At 38.8% G+C, this 25,557-nt stretch overlaps 1 protein-coding gene across 8 annotated transcripts in view; it reads left to right on the top strand.

Moving 5' to 3' along the window:
- The first annotated feature begins 503 nt into the window (after window positions 1-503).
- Window positions 504-25,557, top strand: part of LOC106873192 (unconventional myosin-Va) — a 146,383-nt gene continuing 121,329 nt past the window's right edge. For all 8 annotated transcript variants that reach the window (XM_089366137.1, XM_089366139.1, XM_089366138.1 and 5 more), the window contains exon 1: window positions 504-772. In XM_089366137.1, coding sequence (XP_089222263.1) covers window positions 722-772 — 51 coding nt within the window. In that variant the 5' untranslated portion in view covers window positions 504-721. The remainder of the gene's footprint in view (window positions 773-25,557) is intronic.

Raw genomic sequence — 25,557 nt, 5'->3', positions numbered from 1 at the left:
TTTTGATAAAATTCTTTTCTTGTCAAACTTGTGAAAAAGAAAAAATAAACAAAAGAAAACAAAAGATCTCGAGACACCCCACCACCACCACCCCCAATAAAAGTACACACACATATATACACACACATAATACACACGCACAGTCACTCATACACACACATACACAGATATAATACGCACATACATACACAAATTAGACAGCTATCATACACACAGATACACAAACCGACATACATACATATAGACATATATAATATACCTTCACATACCACCACACATACACGTATATACACACACACATATATATATATACACACATACATATATACACACATATATACACAAACACACACATTATATATATATACACACACACATATATATATATATATTTACATACATATATACACAAACACACACACATTATATTTATACACACACACACACACACTATCCATCCCAGCTACAACAGGTACACACATGTATATCTGTTTGTACATATCATTGAAGAAGAGAGGGCTTAGGAAGAAAGTCACTCCCTCTCTCTAGAAACACTACTTCTATATATACACACACACATGCGGATGTATATACTACACACTAAACACTAACCATATATATATTTAAGTATATATATATATATATATCTGTATATATATATATATATTTATATATCGTAAATTAAAAGCTTGAGAGACGTTGCCTGTATTTTGGTGGCAAAATGGCAGTGTCGGATTACTCTGAGTCTATGGTGTCACATCTATATACACAGGTAAGTGACTATATATATATATATATATATACGTATTATTCGCTTTGGAAATGCTGTATACAGCAATAATGGACGTATATACAACGACCAATGCCATGTATGTATAAATATGTAGATGTATAAGCACAGGTAGAGATATGTGTATGTCTAAACAGGCGTGTGTATTATATGGTCTGTACGTGTATGGGATAGTACATATTGATGTAGTTGTGTACACATTACTATGTTACTATCATATATATATATACTCGTATTGACATACAGCTAAACATAAATGGCCGTGTATGTGTGTCTTTCTTTCTATAGTTATATATATATATATATATATATATATATATATATATATATATATATATATATATATATACATGTATATAATACACACTCACACGGCATACATCTATATGAAAGACTGTACTTTTGTTTACACACAATGGCAGTGAGTACACGTATGGGACGGTATATATATATATTGGAAGGTTTGGAGGTGATGTATATATATATATATATGTGTGTGTATATATATATATATATATATATATATATGGCATAAATGGAGATCTTTCTATTAGGGTCTCAGCTGTATATATATATATATATATATGTATACACGCCTTAATGTGTGTACAGATGAAAGTAAAAAAAAGAGCACTCAATACAGTGTTGAGTTTATATTCGTAGGTGAAGGTATGTATATATATATTTAAATATATATATATATATATATATATATATATAGATAGATGTGTGTGTGTGTGTAAACAAGTGAATTGTGTGGGTATATATATATATATATATTATTTATTGAATGGGGCGTAATACGTGCATAAACATATACACCTATTTGATGGAACATATATTACACACATAAACACACACACATGCAATACAGACTCTGCGTTTACATAATAGATATTCTCTTTATATGCGCATATATTATAACAGTGCATATATAATACATATGATATATATATATATATATATATACATACACGCACAGTGTCCTGGAAACAGGTTAGCTTCCTGTCCTGTAACGTCATAATGATTGGGTTCCGTCCAGTGAAAGGTGTCTACACACCTGAATGTATAGACACTCAGGTGTGTAGACGCACAGGCGTGCGTATATATGTGTGTGTGTATATATATATATATATATATATATATATATATATATATATATATATATACACACACACAGGTGTGTATGTTTATATATATAATAGACTGACAAAGCAGGAATAATAATAATAATAATAATGGTGGTTTCTTTTATTGTTGGCCCTGAGACATTGGCGATAGTAGAAAGGTGAAATGCAGAGAGAAATAAGGAACAGTGGGGTGGGGTGTATTTACTTGCAATAAAAAGCGGGGTGGCGAGATCACCCCCAATATAATACTAATAAAAATAACGACGCAATTAATAATCCTTTCTACTATAGCCACAAATCCTGGAATTTCGTGGGAAGGGCACTAGCCGATTACATCGACCTCAATGTCTAACTGGTACGTATGTTATCGATCCCGATAGGACGAAAAGCTAAGTCGACCCCGGTAGAATTAATTATAATAATGATAGTAATAAAGGTACGTTAATAACAGAGTAATTGTCCCGTGTGAAATTGGGCCCAGGTGGGAAGAAATATCGCCTTGACATTCGATCCTGTGTGATCATGGTAAAGAAGAGGCGTATAAACATTGCAACGATGGCTTTTGTAACATTCAGAATCGGTTGAGTGTCCGACACACTCTCATGGGTTTCTTACACTTCTGGCCGAGGTCAGCTTTTACTATTTTACACCTACCTTTCTGGGGGGTAGGGGATAAGGGCAGGGAATCGATACCAATCACGTAGTAGTCAGGCAGAGGTGATGTTTGTGTGGGTGGGTGGAATTCATATATATGTAATCGTATAATCGAACATGGCCATTCATCCCCGCCGTTCACCACCACCACCACCAGCACACATTCCCCTACAACATTTCTGGTTGTGTGTGTGTGTGTGTCTTTGTTGCAAAACATTATTATCATAATTATTGATAATGATATGTCATTTGGTCACAAGGGCAACAACCACACATGTTACATTACTGATACTGCAAGCTGCTACTACTACTACTACTACTACTACTACTACCACCACCACCACCACTACCACTACTACTACTACTACCACCACTACTTCCACCACCACCACCACCACTACCACTACTACTACTACTACTACTACTACCACCACTACTTCCACCACCACCACAACCACCACTGTTGATCTGTTAGAAATAGCAACTAAATCTGCTGTTAAACAAAAGAGAGGACATTGGATAACGTAGTTTTTAGAGAAATTACGACTGAATCGATGTGGTGGTCGTGGTCGGATGTGTTTGATGAGGAGGAGTGGCCTGATGTTAAATAACAACTGCAGACAACTTTTGTTGTCGATGAGATTACTTGTCAATCAACTGATGGTGAGGAGGGTGGGTGTTAATTAATCCAATCCTCAATTAAGCTGATCAATGGTCATTTTGATTACTGCTGTCGTAAATACACTGTCTGAAGAAATATTGGGATGACCATGGCTGGAATACTTTTGATGATAGGTCTGCTGTATCAGGGCTGACCAACAACAATAACAAGGCGAGATCTGTTCAGCTGATGGGGGAGGGTCCATCAACCCATATTCCCAAAATAAATAAATAAACAATTGTTAATAATAATAATAATCTTTTCTACTAAAGGCACAAGGCCAGAAATTTGGTGGGGAGGGGACTAGTCAATTATATCGACCCAGTGTTCCACTGGTACTTAATTTATTGACCCCCGAAAGGATGAAAGGTAAAGTTGACCTCGGTGGAATTTGAACTCAGAACGTAAGGACAGATGAAATGCCAGAAATTTTGGGGGAGGGCATTAGTCAACTACATCACCCCCCACCCCCACCCACACACACACACTACTCAACTGCTGCTATTCATTCTGTTGTCCTTTCAAGAATGAAAAGCATAGTTGTTCCTGGTGGAATTTGAACTTTGGACCTTAAGACAGACAGAATACCACTAAACATTTGTCTGACATACAAACAATTCAGCCAGTTCACCACCTTAATAATAATACTGATAATAATAATAATAGCAATAATAATAATAATAATCCTTTCTTCTATAGGCACAAGGCCTGAAAGGATGAAAGGCAAAGTCAATCATGGTGGAATTTGAACTCTGAACAGACAGAATTCTGCTAAGCATTTTGCCACCCAATAATAATTATAATAGTAATAATAATAATCCTTTCTACTATCAGCACAAGGCCAGAAATTTTTGGGGAGGGGATTAGTCGATTACATCCACCCCAGTATTTAACTGGTACTTAATTTACAGCACTGAAGTGTCCTCTCCAGTTTTGCGCAGGCCTGGGCTAGATGTAAGAAAATCCTGGGTAGCCCAATCGTCAGGATTCCTCTCCCGACCTTGCTGACGTAGTCCAAAGGAGTGCAGAGCATTACGTTTGGCACCAGCTTGGTTGCAGGAGCTGCCGGAAGAGTGTCGAGTCAAACGCTAAACCGCCTACTGGGCCTCCACTCCGGATTTCTTTGAAGGTTTTGTCTCCTTTCCATAACCCTGGATACAATATATATTAATAACCATCATTGTTCTAATGTCCACATTTCTATGGCTGCATGGGTTGGGTCAGACAGAATTTGCTGAGGTAGATTTTCTGAAGCCAGATGCCCTTTCTGTCGTTGATCCTCACCAGCTTCCAAGCAAGGTAATAATATTTCCTGTGGCCAGACATGTTTTTATGAGAGATTGGAAACAAACAATACTTGTTTACAGCTATCATCCTATGTTAATACAAGGACACACACACACGCACATATATCTTTTACCTTTTACCTTTTACTCATGTCAATGATTAGACTGCAGCCATGCTGGAGCACCTCCTTGAAGAATTTTTAATTGAATAGATTGACTCCAATACTTATTTTTTGTTTTTTTGAGCCTGGTACTTATTCCATCAGACCCTTTTGCTGAACTGCTAAGTTATGGGGACATAAACATACTACCACTGGTTGTCAAGTGGTGGTGGGGAACAAACACACACATACGTCAGACTTCATTCAGTTTCTGTCTACCAAATTCACTCACAAAGGTTTGGTAGGCCCAAGGCTATAGCAGAAATCACTTGCCTAAGGTGCCACGCAGTGGGACTGAACTCAGAACCATGTGGTTGGGAAGCAAGCTTCTTACCATACAGCTACGCCTGTGTCTATATATACATATATAATAGGCTTCAATTTCAGTCCACTAAATCTACTCACAAGGCTTTCATCAGCTAGGGTTTATAGTAGAAGACGCTTGCCTAAGATGTCACAGGGTGGGACTGAACCCAAAGCCACAGGGTTGAGAAGCAAGCTTCTTACCCACATAGCCATGCCCGTGCCTTAATGTATACCATAATATTAAGGACCTCTCTCATTGGCACAAAATATTTGGAGAAAAAGGTAAAAGTTACTTAGTGCCCTATGTACATTACTAGTACCTAATGGAGGAGCCTCTATGTGGTCACTTGGCATGCCAGAGATAGCAGCCACATTTCTCAAAAGTCACGTTCTACTGTTTTAAATAAGGAAAGCAGTGCATCAGATTAATGGAATTATTTAATGCTTGGGGTGGTCACATCTGGACTACTCTTGGTCAAAGGCCTAAAACAAAACAACCTAGTATTTGTTCTTAAATTCAAGTAACACACCTACACAGCCCTCATTTGAAGCAACACACAAACACACAACCTTCACTTGAAGTTACATGCATCAACACACTGCCCTCACTCAAAGCGCCATACATATACAACCCTTCCTTTATCCAGATTGCTCTCTCAAATGTCATGCTCATTTGTTAACATTGTTTGAATTAATCATGCCTCATCTCGTAGCTTCAAGATTTTGATGATATCATCTTCATCATGATCCTCATCGTTCAACGTCTGTTTTCCATGCTGGCATGGGTTGGATGTTTCAACAGGAGCCAGCAAGGCCAGGAGGCACATCAGGTCCCGTAGTCTGTTTTGGTATGGTTTCTACAGCTGGATGCCCTTCCTAATGCCAGCCACTTTACAAATGTGATTTATCTTCTACCTTTTACTTGTTTCACTCATTAGACTGTGGCCATGCTAGGACACCACCTTGAAGAATTTGTAGTCAAATGAATCGACCCTAGTACTAATTTTAATTTTTTAAATTTTGCTACTTATTCTATTGGTCTCTTTTGCCGAACTGCTAAGTTATAGGGACATAAACACACTAACATCAGTTGTCAAGCAGTGGTAGGGACACAAACACACACACAGAGGCTTCTTTCAATTTCCATCTACCAAATCCACTTGCAAGGCTTTGATCTTCCCTAGGCTATAGTAGAAGGTACTTGCCCAAGGTACCATGCAGTGGGACTGAACTTAGAACCATGTGGTTGGGAAGCAGACTTCTTACCACACATCCACATTTGTTGAGCCTATCGTTTATTTTTAGAATTTAGAATGACATTGTTGGATAAGTGTGAGAGGCCACATCAGGCCATTTTGAGCAGAAAACAGTTAGAATATTTGAGTGAGATATGGCCGGTTTGAATGCTAAACAGTTAAGTAACACACTCATAACAATGATGAAACATCCATACATGCTCTCACTTTTTAAAATTTACCATACTCTAAAACAAATAGTTACCATATTTTCTTGCATACCAGTCAAATTTTTCAGACCCAAATTTCTGGAAGGACAGAAAATTCCTTGTGAAATGCTGCAGGATTTAGAAAGATAGTGACGTCATTTGAATGTTTACACCATGTTTCTATGATATACTATACACTCCATGTTTACACTGTATACTACATTAACTTGCATGTTGGCAAATATGATACACACTTCCCTCATTCTCTTAATCCAACTATCAAACCACAGCTGTTTAAACAGTATTGATATCACCGGTCTTCGAGGGCCTGCTGAGACCATGTGCATTCCTCTTTTGGTTGATGTATAAACAAAAAAGCATCTGAATTAATTGGTAACCCTCAGCCAGAGATGTCTAACTTTATCTGGTCAAACATTCCGATCCTATGAGGACACCTCTCTCTTATGCAAATAAGTTTACAGCTTGGTACCAACCGAATCTATCATTTCCATTCATTTTAGCTACTCCAGCTATCATATGTAAGTGTGTGTCTGTGTATGTGCACACACACACATGCACATACACACACATATATGATAAGCTTCTTTCAGTTTCTGTCTACCAAATTTGCTCACAAGGCTTTGGACAGCCGAAGGTTGTAGCAGAAGATATTTGCCTTAGCTGCCAAGCAGTGAGACTGAACCCAGAACCATCTGGTTGAGAAGCAAACTTCTTAACACACAGCCACATCTGCTCCTAATGAAAGTGTACAAAAATGTAGATCCCTTCTTGGGCCCCTAATCTCTCTACAACAAACCCTGGTAAAATACAAAGTACATAATATATCACACAACTTCTTGCTTACTCAGGGTTTCATCGGGGCCTGTTACTCAGTCTCCTTGATGTGTAAGTGACAGAGGTTACAGTATTCTACTCCCGCTGAGTGGAATTCCAAGCTGGTGTCACGCAAAAGAGCACCCATGCTGCCACTACAAGAAGCACCTAGTACACTCTGTAAAGTGACTGGTGTTAATAAGGACATCCGGCTATAGAAACCATGTTAAAACAGAAGACCGGAGCCTGGTGCAATCTTCTGGCTTGTCAGCTCTTGTCAAACCATCCAACCCATGCCACCATGGAATATGAACATTAAATGATTATGATACACACACACACACACATAACAGGCTTCTACACAGTTTCCATCTTCCAAATTTATTTACAAGGCATTGGTCAGCCTGGAGTTATTTGTAGTAGAAGACACTTGCCTCAGGTGCCTTGCCGTAGGACTGAACTTGAAACCACGTGATTGCAAAGCAAGCTTCTTAGCTGCACAGCTGTGTCTGTTACTTTACAAAACCATCTTATATTAGGAATTATATACAACAATTCTACAATATTCCTAGTGTACAGAAGAGGAGGAGTCAGTAACCTTGGCGATCATTTGCTAACGAATATGACCTGGTAGCTGTACCATGCTTTCACTCATTGTTTTAGCTGCAGTCCCCAACATGTTTTGCAGCACAGACCAGTTTAGGGCAAGACAGTATTCCCACAGCAAAGCATAATAAAATGCTTAATATATATAATTTTATTATTACATATATAATACGTATATCTGACACAAAAACACTCTGCTGACTGTGATACTCTTTTACTCTTTTACTTGTTTCAGTCATTTGACTGCGGCCATGCTGGAGTACTGCCTTTAGTCGAGGAAATCGACCCCAGGACTTATTGTCAAGCGATGTTGGGGGGACAAACACAGACACACGAGCACACATGCACATATATATATATACATATATACGACGGGCTTCTTTCAGTTTCTGTCTACCAAATCCACTCACAAGGCTTTGGTCGGCCCGAGGCTATAGTAAAAGACACTTGCCCAAGGTGCCATGCAGTGGTACTGAACCCAGAACCATGTGGTTGGTAAGCAAGCTACTTACCACACAGCCACTCCTGCACCTATATAGTCAAAAGTCAATAAAACAGGAATAAAATTTTTTTTTTTTTTTTTTTCTGTTTCGCCCAGTACCAAATGATTCATGGTTTGATACTGGTCCACAACCTGGTGGTTTGGGAATCCTTTGACTTAGACCAACAATGCTGAACATGTAATATCTTCGTGTCTATTATTGCAACTTCTACATAAATTACTTTTGCTGACTACATTCACAATAAAATAAATGACAGACCACCTGCATATGCAACACAGTTTGTCGTTGCCAAAGTAAACTCTAAACCTCACAGACCATACACAGTCACCTTCAACACCATCTTAACAACACTGACCCTTTCACCTTGTTCTGATGCATCACAACTTTGTTACAGCAGAACACTAGTGCAACACACCATTCTAACATCTCATAAGATTACAGTCACACCATCCTAACTAACAACGCTACTATAGTGCTGCCCTAACAACACTACCCTAACTGTTGCACTACTGAAACACTGTTCTAATAACATCACTACGACACTGACTCTCCTGCTCAGCTACCCACTCCACATATTCACACGAAAACAGGACATAACATGGTGTGCTTATTGGACAGAATATGTCTCAACTGCAACACTGCGCCTCATGAATAACCTATTACGGCACGCTGGGGCAACCAGCCTGTTCCCCAAGGAGACAAACTATATTGGGGAGTTATGGCTCTATTATTGCAACAAGTGGCTTGCTGTTGTTACTTCTATGTTAAACTTGGACTAAGCCACAACAACAGCAACAATAAAATCGTTAACTAGATTCAACTCGCGTGTTTGTCTTGGATTGTCCCCACCTCCACCGAGCACTTTTGAATTGAAGTTCAGTTCTCTCTTCGAGAGAACAACCTCACGTTTCCATTCCCCTCCCCCGTTCCACCTTATGTCTCCTTTTATTAAAAAGACAATTGAAGAGATACCATGTTTTTTGGCTTCACCTATTTAACAACGTCGTTCTATGGTCTGCTACCATCTCACTATGTCTACTATTTTCTTACGTCAACAACAACAACAACCATAACGAGAAGCTCTACAATTGATTCTGGCAGACGACATCTCACTCAACCAACCTTCCAAACTGTAATCTCATATTCCCTTATTCTCTAATAACTTCCTCCTCCCTCTCTCTCACTCCCTATATGTACATACATGCATACACACACCTATTTTATATCGTTCTCTTTTTGTTTCTTTATAACGACTTCTTTCATACATTATATCTTAATCTGTTATACCGTTATTCTCGTTCTTCTCTTAAAACCTCACCACTAATCTGTCATACCGTTATTCTCTCTCTCCCTCTATTCCTCTTTTACGTTTTCTGTAACTTCCTATTCTTTCTTGATTTTCTTTTTTCTCTTACTTTTTTTTTGCAATCTCTCTCTTTCTTTCTCATTATCTTAATCGAGACAATTAAGAAGTTGTAAGATAGCTTCTATCTAACAGCCGCCGACATAGCAACCAATAACTTAAAACACTGTTTTTATTCTTCCTTCTCTTCTTCTCTCTCTCTCTCTCTCCCACTCGCCCCCCCCCCCCACACCTTTCTATTTTTGTCTTCTTATTCTTCTACCATAACATTTTGTTAAAGGCATTATTATTTACTTTGTAACCACTCTTTCCTTTAACGTTCTGATTTTAAAATCTCCCCATTGAGACCCCTTTAACTTTTCGTTGTTCCTCTCTCAATAAAGTACCAGTCATCTACGCGGCTCCGTTTTCCCCCTCCACCATGCAACAACATCAAGAAACTGTATAGTAGCTTCTAACAGCCAAATATCAATTTTAAATGTTGTTTAAAAGTTACAGGGGGCCTGTGGTAAAAAAAAGTTCGCTTCCTAATCACATAGTTCTGGGCTCAGTCCCACTGCATGGCACATTGGACAAGTGTCTTCTACGATAGCCTCAAGGTAACTAAAGCTTTTGGAATGAAGTTACTAGATGGGAAATGAAAGAAGCTCATTGTATATACAGGCATACCTTGACTTAAGTTGTTCTTGATTATATGTCGATTTTCAAAAATAATATATGGAAAAATAAAAATCAAGTTAAGTCATTTTATTCAACTTTATGTCTGTCTGCCACAAATATTGGAATTGTAAAATCACCAGAAAACGGTTAAACGTACATAAAATCATGTTACTGTACAATAAATAAGAATAAAAGCATATAAAATCATATTAAAATATGTACAGTAAATGTTAAGATACACACCATAAAGTAGTGAGGCTTAGTGAATGAAATCATGAGATCAGCTGTGTTGTCTTATTTATCGGTCTTTCGGAGCTCATATTGCGCTGTAGTTCCAATATCTACCCTTAGGCGTCATTGTCACTTGTGATTCCCGCAATTGTTTTGAATTCAGATTTGTTTATGTTTGTGTATCAGCCACTCATTTTCGTTCATTTGTAACTTTATTTTTTGCCCCATGGCTCCTAAGAAAATTCATAGCGAAAGAGCTAAGCGTCATGCTATAATGCTGGAAGATAAACTGGCTATGATAAAATAACATGATAAAGATGAAAAAGTGGTAGCAATTGCACAATCTTTTGGGATGAGTCAGACAACTGTATCGACTAAGTTACATAAAGAGGAGTCGGAGTCGCCAAGAGTAGAGGAGTTTGAGTCAAAAGTTTTTTTGTTTGTGCTCCACAGCCTTGGTTAGGGCAAGAGGCTATAATTGTGCATATAGGGTAACGACTGTGAGGATTGGAGTTTGTACCTCTTCTATGTTCTGTGACAGCCTGGACATCTTTTATTGTTTACTAGTTTCAGTCATTAGACAGTAGCCATGCCAGGGTTTTAGCTAAAAAAATTGACCCCTGTACTTATTTTGTAAACCTGGTACTGATTTTATTGGTCTCTTATGCCGAACTACCAAGTTACAAGGATGCAAACAAACCAACACCAGTTGCCAAGCATTGGGGCAGGGGGGAATCTGGCAAAAACATACGAACACACACACACACACACACACACACACACACACACATGACAGGCTTCTTTCAGGTTCTCTCTGCCAAAATCCACTCACAAGGCTTTGGTCAGCTTGGGGACTGAACCTGGAACCCTGTGGCTGAGAAGCAGTCTTCTTACCCTGCTGCCAAGCCTGCGCCCATGTTTTTCCCCTGGTAACATTGTCTTATGGATCTTCATGCTGTCTTGTATTGATCTCACAAGAAAGAGGCCAACCAAGCACATTGTGACTTCCCCTTCTTTCTGAATGGACCCTGAATAAAATGCCTGTAATGTACAAGTCCATCAAAGTGTACATTGATGTTATGTAACTCATCTTCTGCCTCCTTCACAGAGGACAAATCGCAAAAGTACACACACACACATGTATGTATGTAGGTAGGTATGTATGTATGTATGTATGTATGTATGTGTGTGTATGCATGTATGTATGTATGTACATGTTAGTGGTATACAGGAGGATATTAGCTATATACAGCCTTCTGTATGTATATATATATATATATATATGTATTAAGTCTGTGTGGTTGCTTGGATGGAAAGGTATGTGTGTGTGTGTGTGTGTGTGTGTATGTAGGTGGGTGGTGGATGTAGGATATAGCTGTGCAAGGCTGGCTGTATACAGCTTCCTACTGTAGCCGCTAATACTGCTACTACTACTACTACTACTACTACTACTACTACTACTACCACCACTACTACTAACATTACTATTCAAGTGTCACCTTCAAAAGCATTTACTATGGTCTTATATGAAATCCTTCTGATTGTCATTTTTCTGTCAGTTTCTCCATGCTTGCCTGGTTGGGACAGCATCCTCCTCAACACAGCATCCTCATCACTTACTGAGTTTCCCTGTCACCTCCTTACACACATACACACACACACACACACACACACACACATTCCTTTTTTTGGTTCCAGTACTTTACTCTACGACAGCACTTTTTTATTCTTTCACTCGTTTCAGTCATTTGACTGCGGCCATGCTGGAGCATCACCTTGAAGGGTTTTTATTTGAACTAATCGAGCCCAGGACTTGTTTTTTTTTTAAAGCCTAGTTCTATTGGTCACTTTTGCCGAACTGCTAAGTTACGGGGACATAAACACATCAACACCGGTTGTCAAGCAGTGATGGTGGGGAACAAACACAGACACAAAAACACACACACATACATACATACATACATACACACATACATACATACATACAGACGTACGTACGTACGTACGTACATACATGCATGCATGCATATATATATATATATATATATATATATATATATATACGATGGGCTTCTTTCAGTTTCCGCCTACCAAATCCACTCTCAAGGTTTTGGTCGGCCTGAGGCTATAGTAGAAGACACTTGCCCAAGGTGCCACACAGTAGGACTGAACCCGGAACCATGTGGTTGGGAAGCTTGCTTCTTACCACACAGCCACAACTGCACCGTGTACCAGATTGCTCAACCTAAGGCTGTTGTTGAAGATATTTGGTCAATGTGTCATGCAGTGAGATCAAATCCAGGGTGCAGCCGGGCCTGTACTTATTGTCATCATTTTTCAATGTCCACTTTTCCATGCTTTCATGGGTTGGACGGAGTTTATTGAGGCAGATTTTCTATGTCTGGATGCTCTTCTATTGCCAACCCTCATCTCTTTCCAAGCAAAAGTAATATTCCTCCCTGGCCAGACACACACACACATACACAAATATATATTTATGCACACTCACGCATACACAGGTCAATCTGTGTATTTATATACATTCATACACACACATACACACACACACACACACATTTACTTCTCATGGTATGCAACATACAATATTATTACAGACATTAAATAATGATGATGATAATGATGATGATGATAGCGATGAAAAAATACAATAAAATAACAACAACAAAAAAAAAGAGTGAATTAAAAATATCTCCAACTCTGCTGTTCTCCTTTCCTGATCAATAATTGCCAATATACGCTATATGCACTCTCCTGCTTGTGTCTACATTCCAGTTTATATAGACTTTTCTGTGCTTCTTTGCAATGTTTATATTTACATTAATTTGTGGTGGATTGTAAAGATTTTGTGTGTGTGTGTGTGTGTGTGTGTATATATATAGATATATATGATAATAATAATAATATAAATATATATATATATATATATATATATATATGCATATATACATACATATATATGTACATACCTAGATATATGTGCATACATATAAGACATTCGAGCGAGATTGTTGCCAGTGGCCCTGGACTGGCTCCTGTGCAGGTGACACGTAAAATACACCATTTCGAGCGTGGCCATCGCCAGTACCGCCTGACTGGCCCTCATGCCGGTGGCACGTAAAAGCACCCACTACACTCTTGGAGTGGTTGGCGTTAGGAAGGGCATCCAGCTGTAGAAACTCTGCCAAATTAGATTGGAGCCTAGTGTCACCTCCTGGTCCACCAGTCCTCAGTCAAATCGTCCAACCCATGCTAGCATGGAAAGCGGACATTAAACGATGATGATGATGATGATATACATACATATATGTACATACCTAGATATATATGTATATATACATGCATATATGGGTACAGGACATCAAAAAAAAATGTGAACAAAATGAAAAACAAGAACATTAAAAAAAAACAAAAAACCTGGAAATCAAACTTTTTTTCGGACAACGACAGAAACAGATAGAGAAACGAGACAGGAAACATAAAGAACAATCCCTTCATCAGTTGCCCCTTGTTTTATCTACTCCGCGTTTTGAACATTTCTCTGTTTGTTTCTTTCATTGTTCGAAAAAATGTTCGTTTTCCATGTTTTCGTTTTTTTTATGTTCTCGTTTTTTATTTTGTTCACATTGTTTTTTTGACGTCCTGTACCCATACATGCATGTATGGGTACATGTTGGGGGGGGGGATGATATGCATAGTGTAGAAACAGTAGGGAGGGAGAGAGATGTGGAGGTGCATAAGGGTGGATGGAGTGGGTGGGTACTGTGGTAAGTTGGGGGGGGGTGATGGCGGATATGAGAGGGCCCTGAGAATGCTAGCAAATGTTTGAGGTGTTAAGGACGGAGTATGGCAGAGGGGACAGAGAGCAATGGCTGGAGGTATATAAAGGAGGTGATTGGCGGAAATAACATGGGAAGAGGTGATGACGAGAGAGATAGAAGTGGTTCCTGGGGGAGAGGTGACTAAAAGTGCAAAGAAAGGATAAAGAGGATGTAATGTGTACTGATTCTGCTCTCAGGTGGTTACAGCAGCTGAGTAGTACCATAGATAGAGGAGTGATGGGAGTTCAAATTCCGCCAAGGTCGACTTTGCCTTTCATCCTTTTGGGGTCGATAAATTAAGTACCAGTCACACACTGGGGTCGATGTAATCGACTTAATCCCTTTGTCCTTGTTTGTCCCCTCTATGTTTAGCCCCTTGTGGGCAATAAAGAAATAAGAGTAGGGAAGGCCACCTACCACCCTATACGTACATGTATAAATAAGGTGATTTTAGGATATCATTTTTGCTGTGATGGGCAGGTCTTCTTGAGCACAACCAATCACCAGTCATCTATATCTAAGCATCTATAGTCATCTATATCCAAGCACCTTGCTTGGAAACAGATGAGGGTTGGTGACAGTAAAGGTATCCAGCCATAGAAAAAAAATCTTTCTCAATAAATTCCATTTGATCCTTGCAAGCCTTGAAAAGTGGATGTTAAAACAATGATGATGAAGCAATGAATGAATAAATGAAAGAGGGAGGTGACAGAGAAGGAATAAATGAGTGAGGGAGGGGGAGGAGAGACAAAGAAAAGGAATGAATGAATGAGAGAGAGAGTGAGAGAGGAAGAGAAACAGAAGAAATGAGGATGGTTAAGAGAGGAAGAGAAATAGAGGAGAGAGGAAGAGACAGAAACGGAGAGAGAGAGGGGAGAGAGAGACAAAGAAAAGGAATGAGAAAGACAGAGTAGAAGTGAGGGAGAGAGAGAGGGGGGAAGAGAGGAGGAGGTGGTATCAGGTGTCTTCTTATTCTCAGTGTGGAGTGAAATTAACCTCAGCTGGGATTCACTTCATCTTCTTCTTCTTCTTCTTATCACTTCTACTCCCACCATTACCACCATCCTTTCCCTGCCACCCCCTCTCTACTACTAGTCATTTATGTGATTTAATGGGTGAGCCTCTACATAGTCACTCTGCTTGCTAGAAATGTCAGCCAAATCTTGCTGAAATCACACACTTACTGTCTTGGGATAAAAAAAAAAAGGACACACTCTTTGACAAAGCGAGGGCATGTGCTTTAATGGTTAAGGTGTTGCACCCATGAATGCAAGGTCGTAGTTTCAATCCCTGGACTAGGCAATGCATTGTGCTCTTTATAGCAAAACTCTTTATCTTGTGTCGCACACTGTGCACCTGGGAAGGCCCTGTTGATTTGATGAAGGGCATGAGCTCATGTACTGCACAAACATCTCAATTACTAACGACTGATCTGTGAGGGTTCATCTTTCACAGACTTGAGAAGAGACTAACCAAGAAGAAGAAAAAAAGGGGATAGAATATCTTTCATCATCTACTTTGCTCAGCCATGGTTGACCTAGAGTTAAACAGCACCAAAAACAACAATATCGACAACAACAACAATAACAATAAACCGTCGTTCCACTGTATTGACTTTCCTGTATGAAATCTCCCCCATCCCCCTCTCGCCCACCACTGCCACCACCTCCATCGTCATGTCTGATGTAACCAATCTGTTTGGATAAAGATGAGCTGTAGTAACGCTACTGCTTCTTCAGCATCTCTTCGTATTTCTGTTTCACTGATGGCTTGCAGCCCGTTACCTCGGCAACTCTATTCAATCACTTCTCCCGCCAATTTGTTAGGGTTTATTATTAATTATTATTATCCTCCCCCTCCTCACCATCATCATCCTTATTATTATTATTCTTATTATTATTACTATTATTATTATCACAGGACGTGCTGCGTCTGTTTTAGTAATATAATGTATTTGTTTTAGACTAAGGACATCAAGGTTAAATTTTGCTGAAGAAAGTGTGTGTATGTGTGTGTGTGTGTGTGTATGTATTTGTGTATATATATATATATATATATATATATATATATACACACACACACACACAAACATATATACACACACACATACATACACACACATATACACACACACGCACACACAAAGGTTACCATTTATATATATATATCTGTATACACTTAGATATTTCTATATAAAGAGGTACATGCATAAATATATATATATATGTATGTATATAATCATGTATGTGTATAAACCCTCATGTGCATGTAGACACATATGTTGAAAACCAATGAATGAGTTTATATATATATATATATGTATATACACACACACATATATACATACACATATACACAAGGTGTTTAAGCTGACCTTTTTGTTTTAGACAATAGTATACTACTGGTACTTGTTTCTGTTTATTGTAAAACCTTCCCAAATCTCAAAGCAGGAAAGGCAAAGTTAAAACACGACAGGAATTGAACCTAGAATAGAAAAATCACAATGAATTAGCTATATTAATAATAATAATAATAATAATAATAATAATCTTTTCTATTGGAAGCACAAAGCCTCAAATTTGGGGGAAGGGATTGAGTCGATTACATCGACCCCAGTGCATAACTGGTACTTAATTTATCGACCCCGAAAGGATGAAAGGCAACATCGACCCCAGCTGCATTTGATCTCAACGTGAAGACAGACGAAATACCGCTAAGCATTTCGCTCGGCGTGCTAACGATTCTGCCAGCTCACTGCTTTAATAATAATCATAATAATAATCATAATAATTCTTTCTACGCTGCTCTGGGTCACTCAACTGTAGAAATGAGTTGTGACTCACTGGTGCCAAGCTGTATTGGCCTTTGCCTCGGAGGAAGGAGTGGCTGGTATGCATGAGTGATTGCTAATCTTCCACAAAGCAACCTTTCCTTAGAGTTGTGCATCGGCAGGGAACTTTCTAGGTGCAATCCCATTTTCGTTCATGACCAGAGAAGGTCTTTACATTAGACAGACTAATCTAAATGGTAAAGGGGCACGTAGAATACACCATTTTGAGCGTGGCCGTTGGCAGTACCGCCCGACTGGCCTTCGTGCCAGTGGCACGTAAAAGCACCCACTACACTCTCGGAGTGGTTGGCGTTAGGAAGGGCATCCAGCTGCAGAAACTCTGCCAAATCAGATTGGAGCCGGGTGTAGCCATCTGGTTCGCCAGTCCTCAGTCAAATCGTCCAACCCATGCTAGCATGGAAAGCAGACGTTAAACGATGATGATGATGATTGATGATAATACAAAGATGTTCTTGCATGGCCAGTGTTTTGATCTGAGGTTGTGTTGAAACTAAAACCATTGTTGCATTGCCGGTTCAAGTTGGCCGTTCAGAAACACAAAAACAGTTAACTTCACTTAAACATTTATTGTTTGTAATATAGTGTGAACATTTTCAGGTCTGCAAGCTGCAACCTGTTGGAGAGAGAATCAGGAGGGCACGGTGAGGTGTGTGCAACAATCTTGACAGTGACCAGGTTGCGGTTAAGAACAACGAAAATGTTCACACCGTATAAACAAATAATAAATGTTTTAGTGAAGTTTTGTCTTTGTGTGTTTCTGAATGGCTAACTTGTGCCTTCCATGCTGCAATTGTTTCTATCGATGGTAAATTTCTAATTAAGGCACAAAGCTAGCAATTTGAGGGGAGGGGTTTTAGTAAATTAATTCAACCCTAGTATTGTTTGACTGAGGCTTTATTTTATCAAGCCTGGAAGAATGAAAAACTCTTAACATTATCTTATCAACTTCAGTTGACCAAACCCTTGTGAGCAGAATTTAATAGATGGAAACTGTGTGGAAGCCTGTTGTGTTTAATAGATGGAAACTGTATGGAAGCCTGTTGTTTTTAACTGGTATTTGTACTGACACTGGAGAGATGAAGGTTGTGAATTGATTGTGGACAGAGTATCTTGTAGATTCTTGTTTTGGCTCTCTGTGTGGTGAGTTCAAATCCTGCCTTGGTATCTTTGCCTTTTGTCCTTCCAGGGATTGATAAATATGGTGCCAGTCTGTCATGGCGGATTGGTGATATTGTTAGAGTGTCAGGTTGTTAAAAAGCCTTTTGGTATCTGTTCTGACTCTTTACATTCTAAGTTCAAACTTTACCTTCATTCATAGCAGTAGAATGGATTGATGGGGTGGGGTGGAGGAGATTAAAGGTCCTTTGGGATAAATAAATAAGTGCCCCAGCATGGTCGTAGTATTATAACTGAAACAAGTAAAATAAAAACCAAAAACAGAAATAAAAAGGAATAAATGAAGACAGGAAAGATATGCTGTGATATACATCTTGAAGATCCTGGAAGGACTTGTCTGAAACTTTGGCATTGGAAGTTATACTTACACCAGAACAGGGTGCCATTGTGTAGTGCCAAAGATCCCACCCTGGGTAAATAAGACACAGTGGATGGGGCTGGAGTGTGTGTTGATCGTAGGACTGCTCAGTCAGAGTTGACCTAGGGTTTAACCAACTACTATTACTGCTGATACTACTACTACTACTACTACTACTACTACTACTACTACTACTATTATTACTGTTGTTGCTGCTGCTGCTATGGCTACTGCTACTAGAGGCTTCAAGTATGAAATGAGATGTGCACAATAGATAACATCAGTATGTAGTCACAAAGACTCACCTACTTACCTATTTGTCTACCTGCCTACCTACCTACCTACCTGTCTATTTACCCACCTGTCTAACTGTTGTCACTAAACTGTAACATTCCACTAATCAAAGTATTGGTGTTACAAAGATCCATCTACATATCTACCTGTCGTCTTCCTACCTACCTACCTAGTTACCTGTCATTGTTATCATGATGCATTGTTACACTCCTCTAATCAATGTTTAATGAACTTCAATTGACAACTGTCTAATCTATTTTATTAGGTTAACGAGAATCTTTTGTTTCTTCTGCTATAATTGCTGGTTCTACAACGCCAAATTGTCTGTGTCAATGTGTGCATATTTAGATTAAGACAGCTCATTAAAATTAGATGTAATAGCATTTTATTAAATTATGTTTCACACATCATTCCATAACGAGAAGTTAATTATTTTATCTTCCTCCTCTTCCTACTCGTCAGAAAAAAAGAAAAAAAGTTGCTTAAAAATTATTTGCAATAGGGATTGATCAAAGCATTGTGAATGGATCTGGTAAACAAACTGAAAAGAAGCCCATCTTGTGAGTGTTTTGTGTGTGTGTGTGTGTGTGTGTGTGTGTGTGTGTGTGTGTATTTTCATCATCATCGTCGTTTAACGTCCGCCTTCCATGCTAGCATGTTGTGTATGTGTGTGTGTATATCTATGTGTGTTGTGTATGTGTGTGTGTCATCATCATCATCATCATCATCGTTTAACGTCCGCTTTCCATGCTAGCATGGGTTGGACGATTTGACTGAGGACTGGTGAAACCGGATGGCAACACCAGGCTCCAGTCTGATTTGGCAGAGTTTCTACAGCTGGATGCCCTTCCTAACGCCAACCACTCAGAGAGTGTAGTGGGTGCTTTTACGTGTCACCCGCACGAAAACGGCCACGCTCGAAATGGTGTCTTTTATGTGCCACCCGCACAAGCCAGTCCAGGGGCACTGGCAGTGTATGTATATCTACATCTATCTATATATGTGTATGTATGTGTATATTCATCTATCTATATGTGTGTGTGTATGTATGTACATCTATACCTACATCAATCTGTATGTATGTGTGTGTGTGTGTATACCCTTGTCTTGACATCACATGATGGGTGCAAATAAGCATCACCATCATACAAGGAGTGTTGTTTGTTTCCAATCTTCTATGAAAAAGATGCCTGGCCACACAGAAATATTACCTCTCCTTAGAAACAAGTGACGGTTGACAAGAAGGGCATCCGACCCTAGAAAATCAGCCTCAATAGTCCCAAATGTAACTGATTTTGATGGATATTTGTTTTATAAAATTGTGGCATTCCATGTACATAAACATGGCTCGTTTGGCATCTGATGACAGAATTGTTTGAAAGATAGTGATTCACCAAGTCATAACAACACAAATGGTATCTAACAGTGCGGAGACAGTTCTTTGTTAAGTCCGAGGTCTTGTTTTGGGGGTTTTGAGCAGTTCTTTGTATGTCGCAGATCTTGTGTTGAGGTCAAAGCGGTTGTCTGTTGGTGATAGGAAACTCCCAAGTTGTTTCCTTGATTGGCATAGTAATTCAAGAATTTGGTTTGAGGTCAGGTCATCATTATCATCATCATCATCATTTAATGTCTGACTTCCATGCTGACATGAGTCTGATGGTTTGAGACGATGCGACAAGTCAGATAACTGCATTGTGCTCCAGTGTCTATTTTGGCATGGTTTCTACAGCTGGATGCTGTTCCTAATCTCAACCACATTTTTACTGCAGCGCCAACACCATTTGGCATTAAACCAGATGACGGATTAACATAATATATTGCAGACCATGTGTTTAGTATAATCTCTAGCATAGAACCTGTAGTCAGCCTGCTAGAAATACTAACCGAATCTCCCTCAAGTCACATCATGCCTTTATAGGAAGAAGAAGGACACATTGGACGATGTAGTTATTGACAGGATGGTTATGGTTGGAATGTCTTCGATTATGGATCTGTTCAGTTGTGGCTGATTTAGAGTTAAACAATAACAACTAGTTAGGCTTTGTTCTAAAACAGGAATTCTCAACCTTTTAGGGGGTCACCATTTTGCTATCATGTGGAAAATTCTTTAACTGCTCACCTATACTATGGATATTTTAAAAAATAGAAAAAGAAGAAAATGGTTAATTCTTGGAAAATAGCGAAAATGATGATGATGATGATGATGATGATGATGATGATGATGATGATGATGATGATGATGATGATGATGATTAGCATCACAAGATTCCTTAATGAAAGCACTGCAAAGTACATAACACTCTATGTTTGGTACACAGGTGCTATTTTTTGATACCAGTGTGACCCTTTTGACTATTATGCTAATGTAGTCACAATGGATTTAAAATCAGTCATCTTCACCTGCTTTTACCCAAACTACTGCTTTGTACAGATGACAAGGTATTGACATGGCTAGAACCAGTCTCTACCAAGTTGGATGTTGAGAAAGTAAATGGAATTAACTTGAAGTGATTCTATTTATTTTAAAGTAAGAATTCATCAAACTTTGGTAATAGCACAAATCTTGTTAGCCTTGGAACTGATATCACATTGTGGCACCACTGTAACTTTATTAATTATAATCAACATCACATCGACTACTTGGACTTGAAACAGGTTGCTATACCACACTGAAACAGACAATGCAATAATTATCTTGGAACTACTCTACCATATCGTCAGGCAATGAATTCAGATGGTCATATGTAATTATATCTTCATCAACTAATTCATCTCTGAGTTTTCCAATTATTGAATTTCACCGAGTTGGCATCTGGAAATGGTCATCTTATATAGCACCAATATAGAAATGAAGGCAGTGATGAATGATTTACAGTCACAAGAATTGTTTTGCTCTCCTCGGTCCTTAAGTTACAAGAAATATGATAAAGATTTGTTCTCTGGTCATTATGACTAGAATATAAATAATATTATTAAGTTATGAAGGTTTTATTGCTTCATTGTTTAACCCTTTGCCTGTCCTGTTCTGTGTGTCACATGTGATCATCCATCATCCAGGCTGGGGCATCCTATCAGGACTAGTGTAACCCTTCCTTGCCAAACATCCTGATTGAGCAACGAGTCATGAATGCTTGGCCTGGGTTTTAGTAACATTGGTTGGTGTTAGGAAGGGCATCCAGCTGTAGAAACTCTGCCAGATCAGATTGGAGCCTGGTGCAGCCTTCTGGCTTGCCAGTCCTCAGTCAAATCGTCCAACCCATGCTAGCATGGAAAGCGGATGTTAAATGATGATGACGATGATGGTCTTCCACTAGCTGAAACACGCCATCTGTATATACTATAACTACAGACGATAGCAAGAGTTCACTAAACGAACTGGTTGATCCTGGCCATTCACAGTTTGTTGTCTGCTCATCTGCTCAGCATTTAGTGACAGAAGGAATGATTTTCATTTCCAATATTCTGCAAAAACGTCTTGGCATGTAGGAAATGTTATTTTGCTGGGAAACAGGTGAAGGTTGGTGACAGAAAGGGCATCTGACAGTTAAAAACCCACTTCAGCAAATTCCATCTTAGTCACATGCAAGCATGGAAAAGTGGACGTTAACAGTTGATGGTAATGGTATGTCATAACTTTAAGATTTGTGGTAGAGAAACTATAAATTACAGGATGTCATAACTTTGAGATCTGCAATAGATGTAGAAATGTGTGCTGAAAAGTTCCTGGTTTTAAGGGTGTCGCGAAAGGCCTGATTGGAGGCTCACCCTTCCAAGTTCTTTTACAGGGCTTAGAAAAACTGAAGGACCACTGTAATAAGTGTGTGAGTCTGAGAGGGGAATATGTTCAATAAAATCATAATTAACTGATCCTCCTGTATTTTCTTTTAACCAAAGCCAGGATCTTTTCAGCACCCCACAGCGTCATGGAAAAGTGGACACAAAAATAATGATAATGATGATGATGTATACCAGTAATATACTTGGCTTGGTTCTATCATTTCTTCATCCACCCCTTTTAAAAGTTAGTCACGCCACTCTCCTTATCCTTCCACTTGTTGCTTGGTTATAAAGAAATCAATATTCAAGAGCTTCAGTTTTTTCTATTTTTATCATTATTATTATTATTATTATTATTATTATTTTCTTTGCGTCTTTTTCGTTTTTTTTTTCCTTCTTCTTCTTCCCAGCCAACTTCATTCCTTCATCAATATTTCTTGTTTTAGCAATTTCGGTCAGTGCTATTTCTGTCATTTAGCGGTGTTGTTAGCTCATTGATTTCTTTGCCATGTACGTTCCTCATTGTTGTCTGTTGAAATGCTCTCTTTCTCTCTCTCTCTCTCTCTCTCTCTGTTTATCTATCTATCTCTCCCCCATCCCCACACCCAACTGAAAATCTCATTATTTTGATGAAGATTTGAAAGAAGAATATATATATATAAAAAAAACCCTACAATTCAAGACATTATGCTTTGCAAATTTCCTCTGATTTGGATTGACTTAAATTCTTTTATTCGTATGTTTGTGTTTTATTTTCATCTTTGATCTTTGTCTTGGCCACAGCTTGGCTTCTGGGACAGCCGAAGCAGAAATGGAACCACTTCTTCAATCTTTTATTGAAGTATGTTATAAGAATAGACAGTTGACTTTATCTTGATAGCTCCTGTATTTTTAATTTTTGTTCAAATCCTTTGATCCTAGACAAGGAATTAGAATCAAAGATCTGTGGGAGAGAAATTACATGTTACAGGATGTCGTGGCTTATCATGTATGGGCAAGAAGCTTGCCACTCAGTTGTGTTGTCCTTGGTTCAGTCCCACTGTGTGGCACCTTGGACGAGTGTCTTCTGCTCTAGTCTCAGGTTAACCCAAACCTTGTGAGTGGATTTGGTAGACAGAAACTGGAAGAAGCCTATTCTGTGTGTGTGTGTGCCTAGACATCATGTGGTAGTTGTAAATGATTGTTGCTGACATAGAAGCAGTGTCATTCGTTTATGATATTCAGCAAAAACATGACTGGACATGGCGAAATATTACCTTACTTGGGAAACAAGGTGATGGCTGACAACAGGAAAGGAATCCAGCTGTGGTAGGTTTGCCTCCATAAACTCCATCTTACGCATGCAAGCATGGAAAAGTGGACATGAAAATATTGACGGTGGTGACGGGAAATGTATCTTTCCTCTTTACTCTTTCACTTGTTTCAGTCATTTGACTGCGGCCATGCTGGAACACTGCCCTTTAGTTGAGCAAATCAACCCCGGGACTTATTCTTTTGTAAGCCTAGTACTTATTCTATCAGTCTCTTTTTGCCAAACCACTAAGTGACGGGGACATAAACACACCAGCATCGATTGTCAAGCAATGCTAGGGGGAAAACACAGACACACAAACATACACACACACACAAACACACACACACAAACACCCCCCCCACACACACACACACACACATATACATATATAAGACGGGCTGTTTTCAGTTTCCATCTCATCTACCAAATCCACTCACAGGGCTTTGATCTGCCCGAGGCTATAGTAGAAGACACTTGCCCAAAGTGCCACGCTGTGGGACGGAACCCGAAACCATATGGTTGGTAAGCAAGCTACTTACCACACAGCCACTCCTGCACCTATGTATGTAAATTAATACAACGTTCATTGAGTAAATAGATAATTCCATTTATAGAATATTTATTTTCTTCAGAATTTTTAGAAATTTCTAATCTCATGGAGTATTGAAATCTCAAGCCTGCAGGCATTCTACACTGATGTTACTGAAGTGAAACTCAATGAATGGGAGCAATAAACAAAGACTATTGACTTTAACAACACTCTATAATTATAGAATTGTAAACATAGCAAGTGGTCAATAATTAAATCTAAGTGAGTGAGTGAGTGTGTGTGTATGTGTGTGTGTGTGTGTGTGCGTGTGTGTGTGTGTGTGTGGATGTAGATGTATGTGCATATGTGTGTATGTGTATTTTTATGTGTGTGTGTGTGTTTCCGTTAATGTATGCGTATGTGGGTGGATGTATGTACATATGTGTGTTTATGTCTTTATGTGTCTGTCTGTTAATGCATGTATATGTTTGTGTATACGTCTACATACATATATATATATGTATATATATGTATATATATTTCTGTTTGTCTTTGAGAGTATTTCTGTGTGAATATGTATATTTCTGTGTGTGTATGTTTGTGTGTGTGTGTGTGTGTGTGTGTATATTCGAAACGCCGGAGTTTTAATGGTGGCAGCTGATGAAGGGGATGTTTCTATGTGGCCTGCTTGTTTGGTGCACCTTGTTTACCATTTTGTCCTTGTTCTTTTGCCACGTCATGTTCCCAGTTATGTATCTATATGTACATGTAGATGAACGTATATACATACATGTACATATATATGCATAT

This window comes from Octopus bimaculoides, chromosome 18, assembly GCF_046866305.1.
Source record: "Octopus bimaculoides isolate indiv1 chromosome 18, ASM4686630v1, whole genome shotgun sequence".
NCBI lineage: Eukaryota > Metazoa > Mollusca > Cephalopoda > Octopoda > Octopodidae > Octopus > Octopus bimaculoides.
This window is presented reverse-complemented; position numbering and strand designations above follow the sequence as displayed.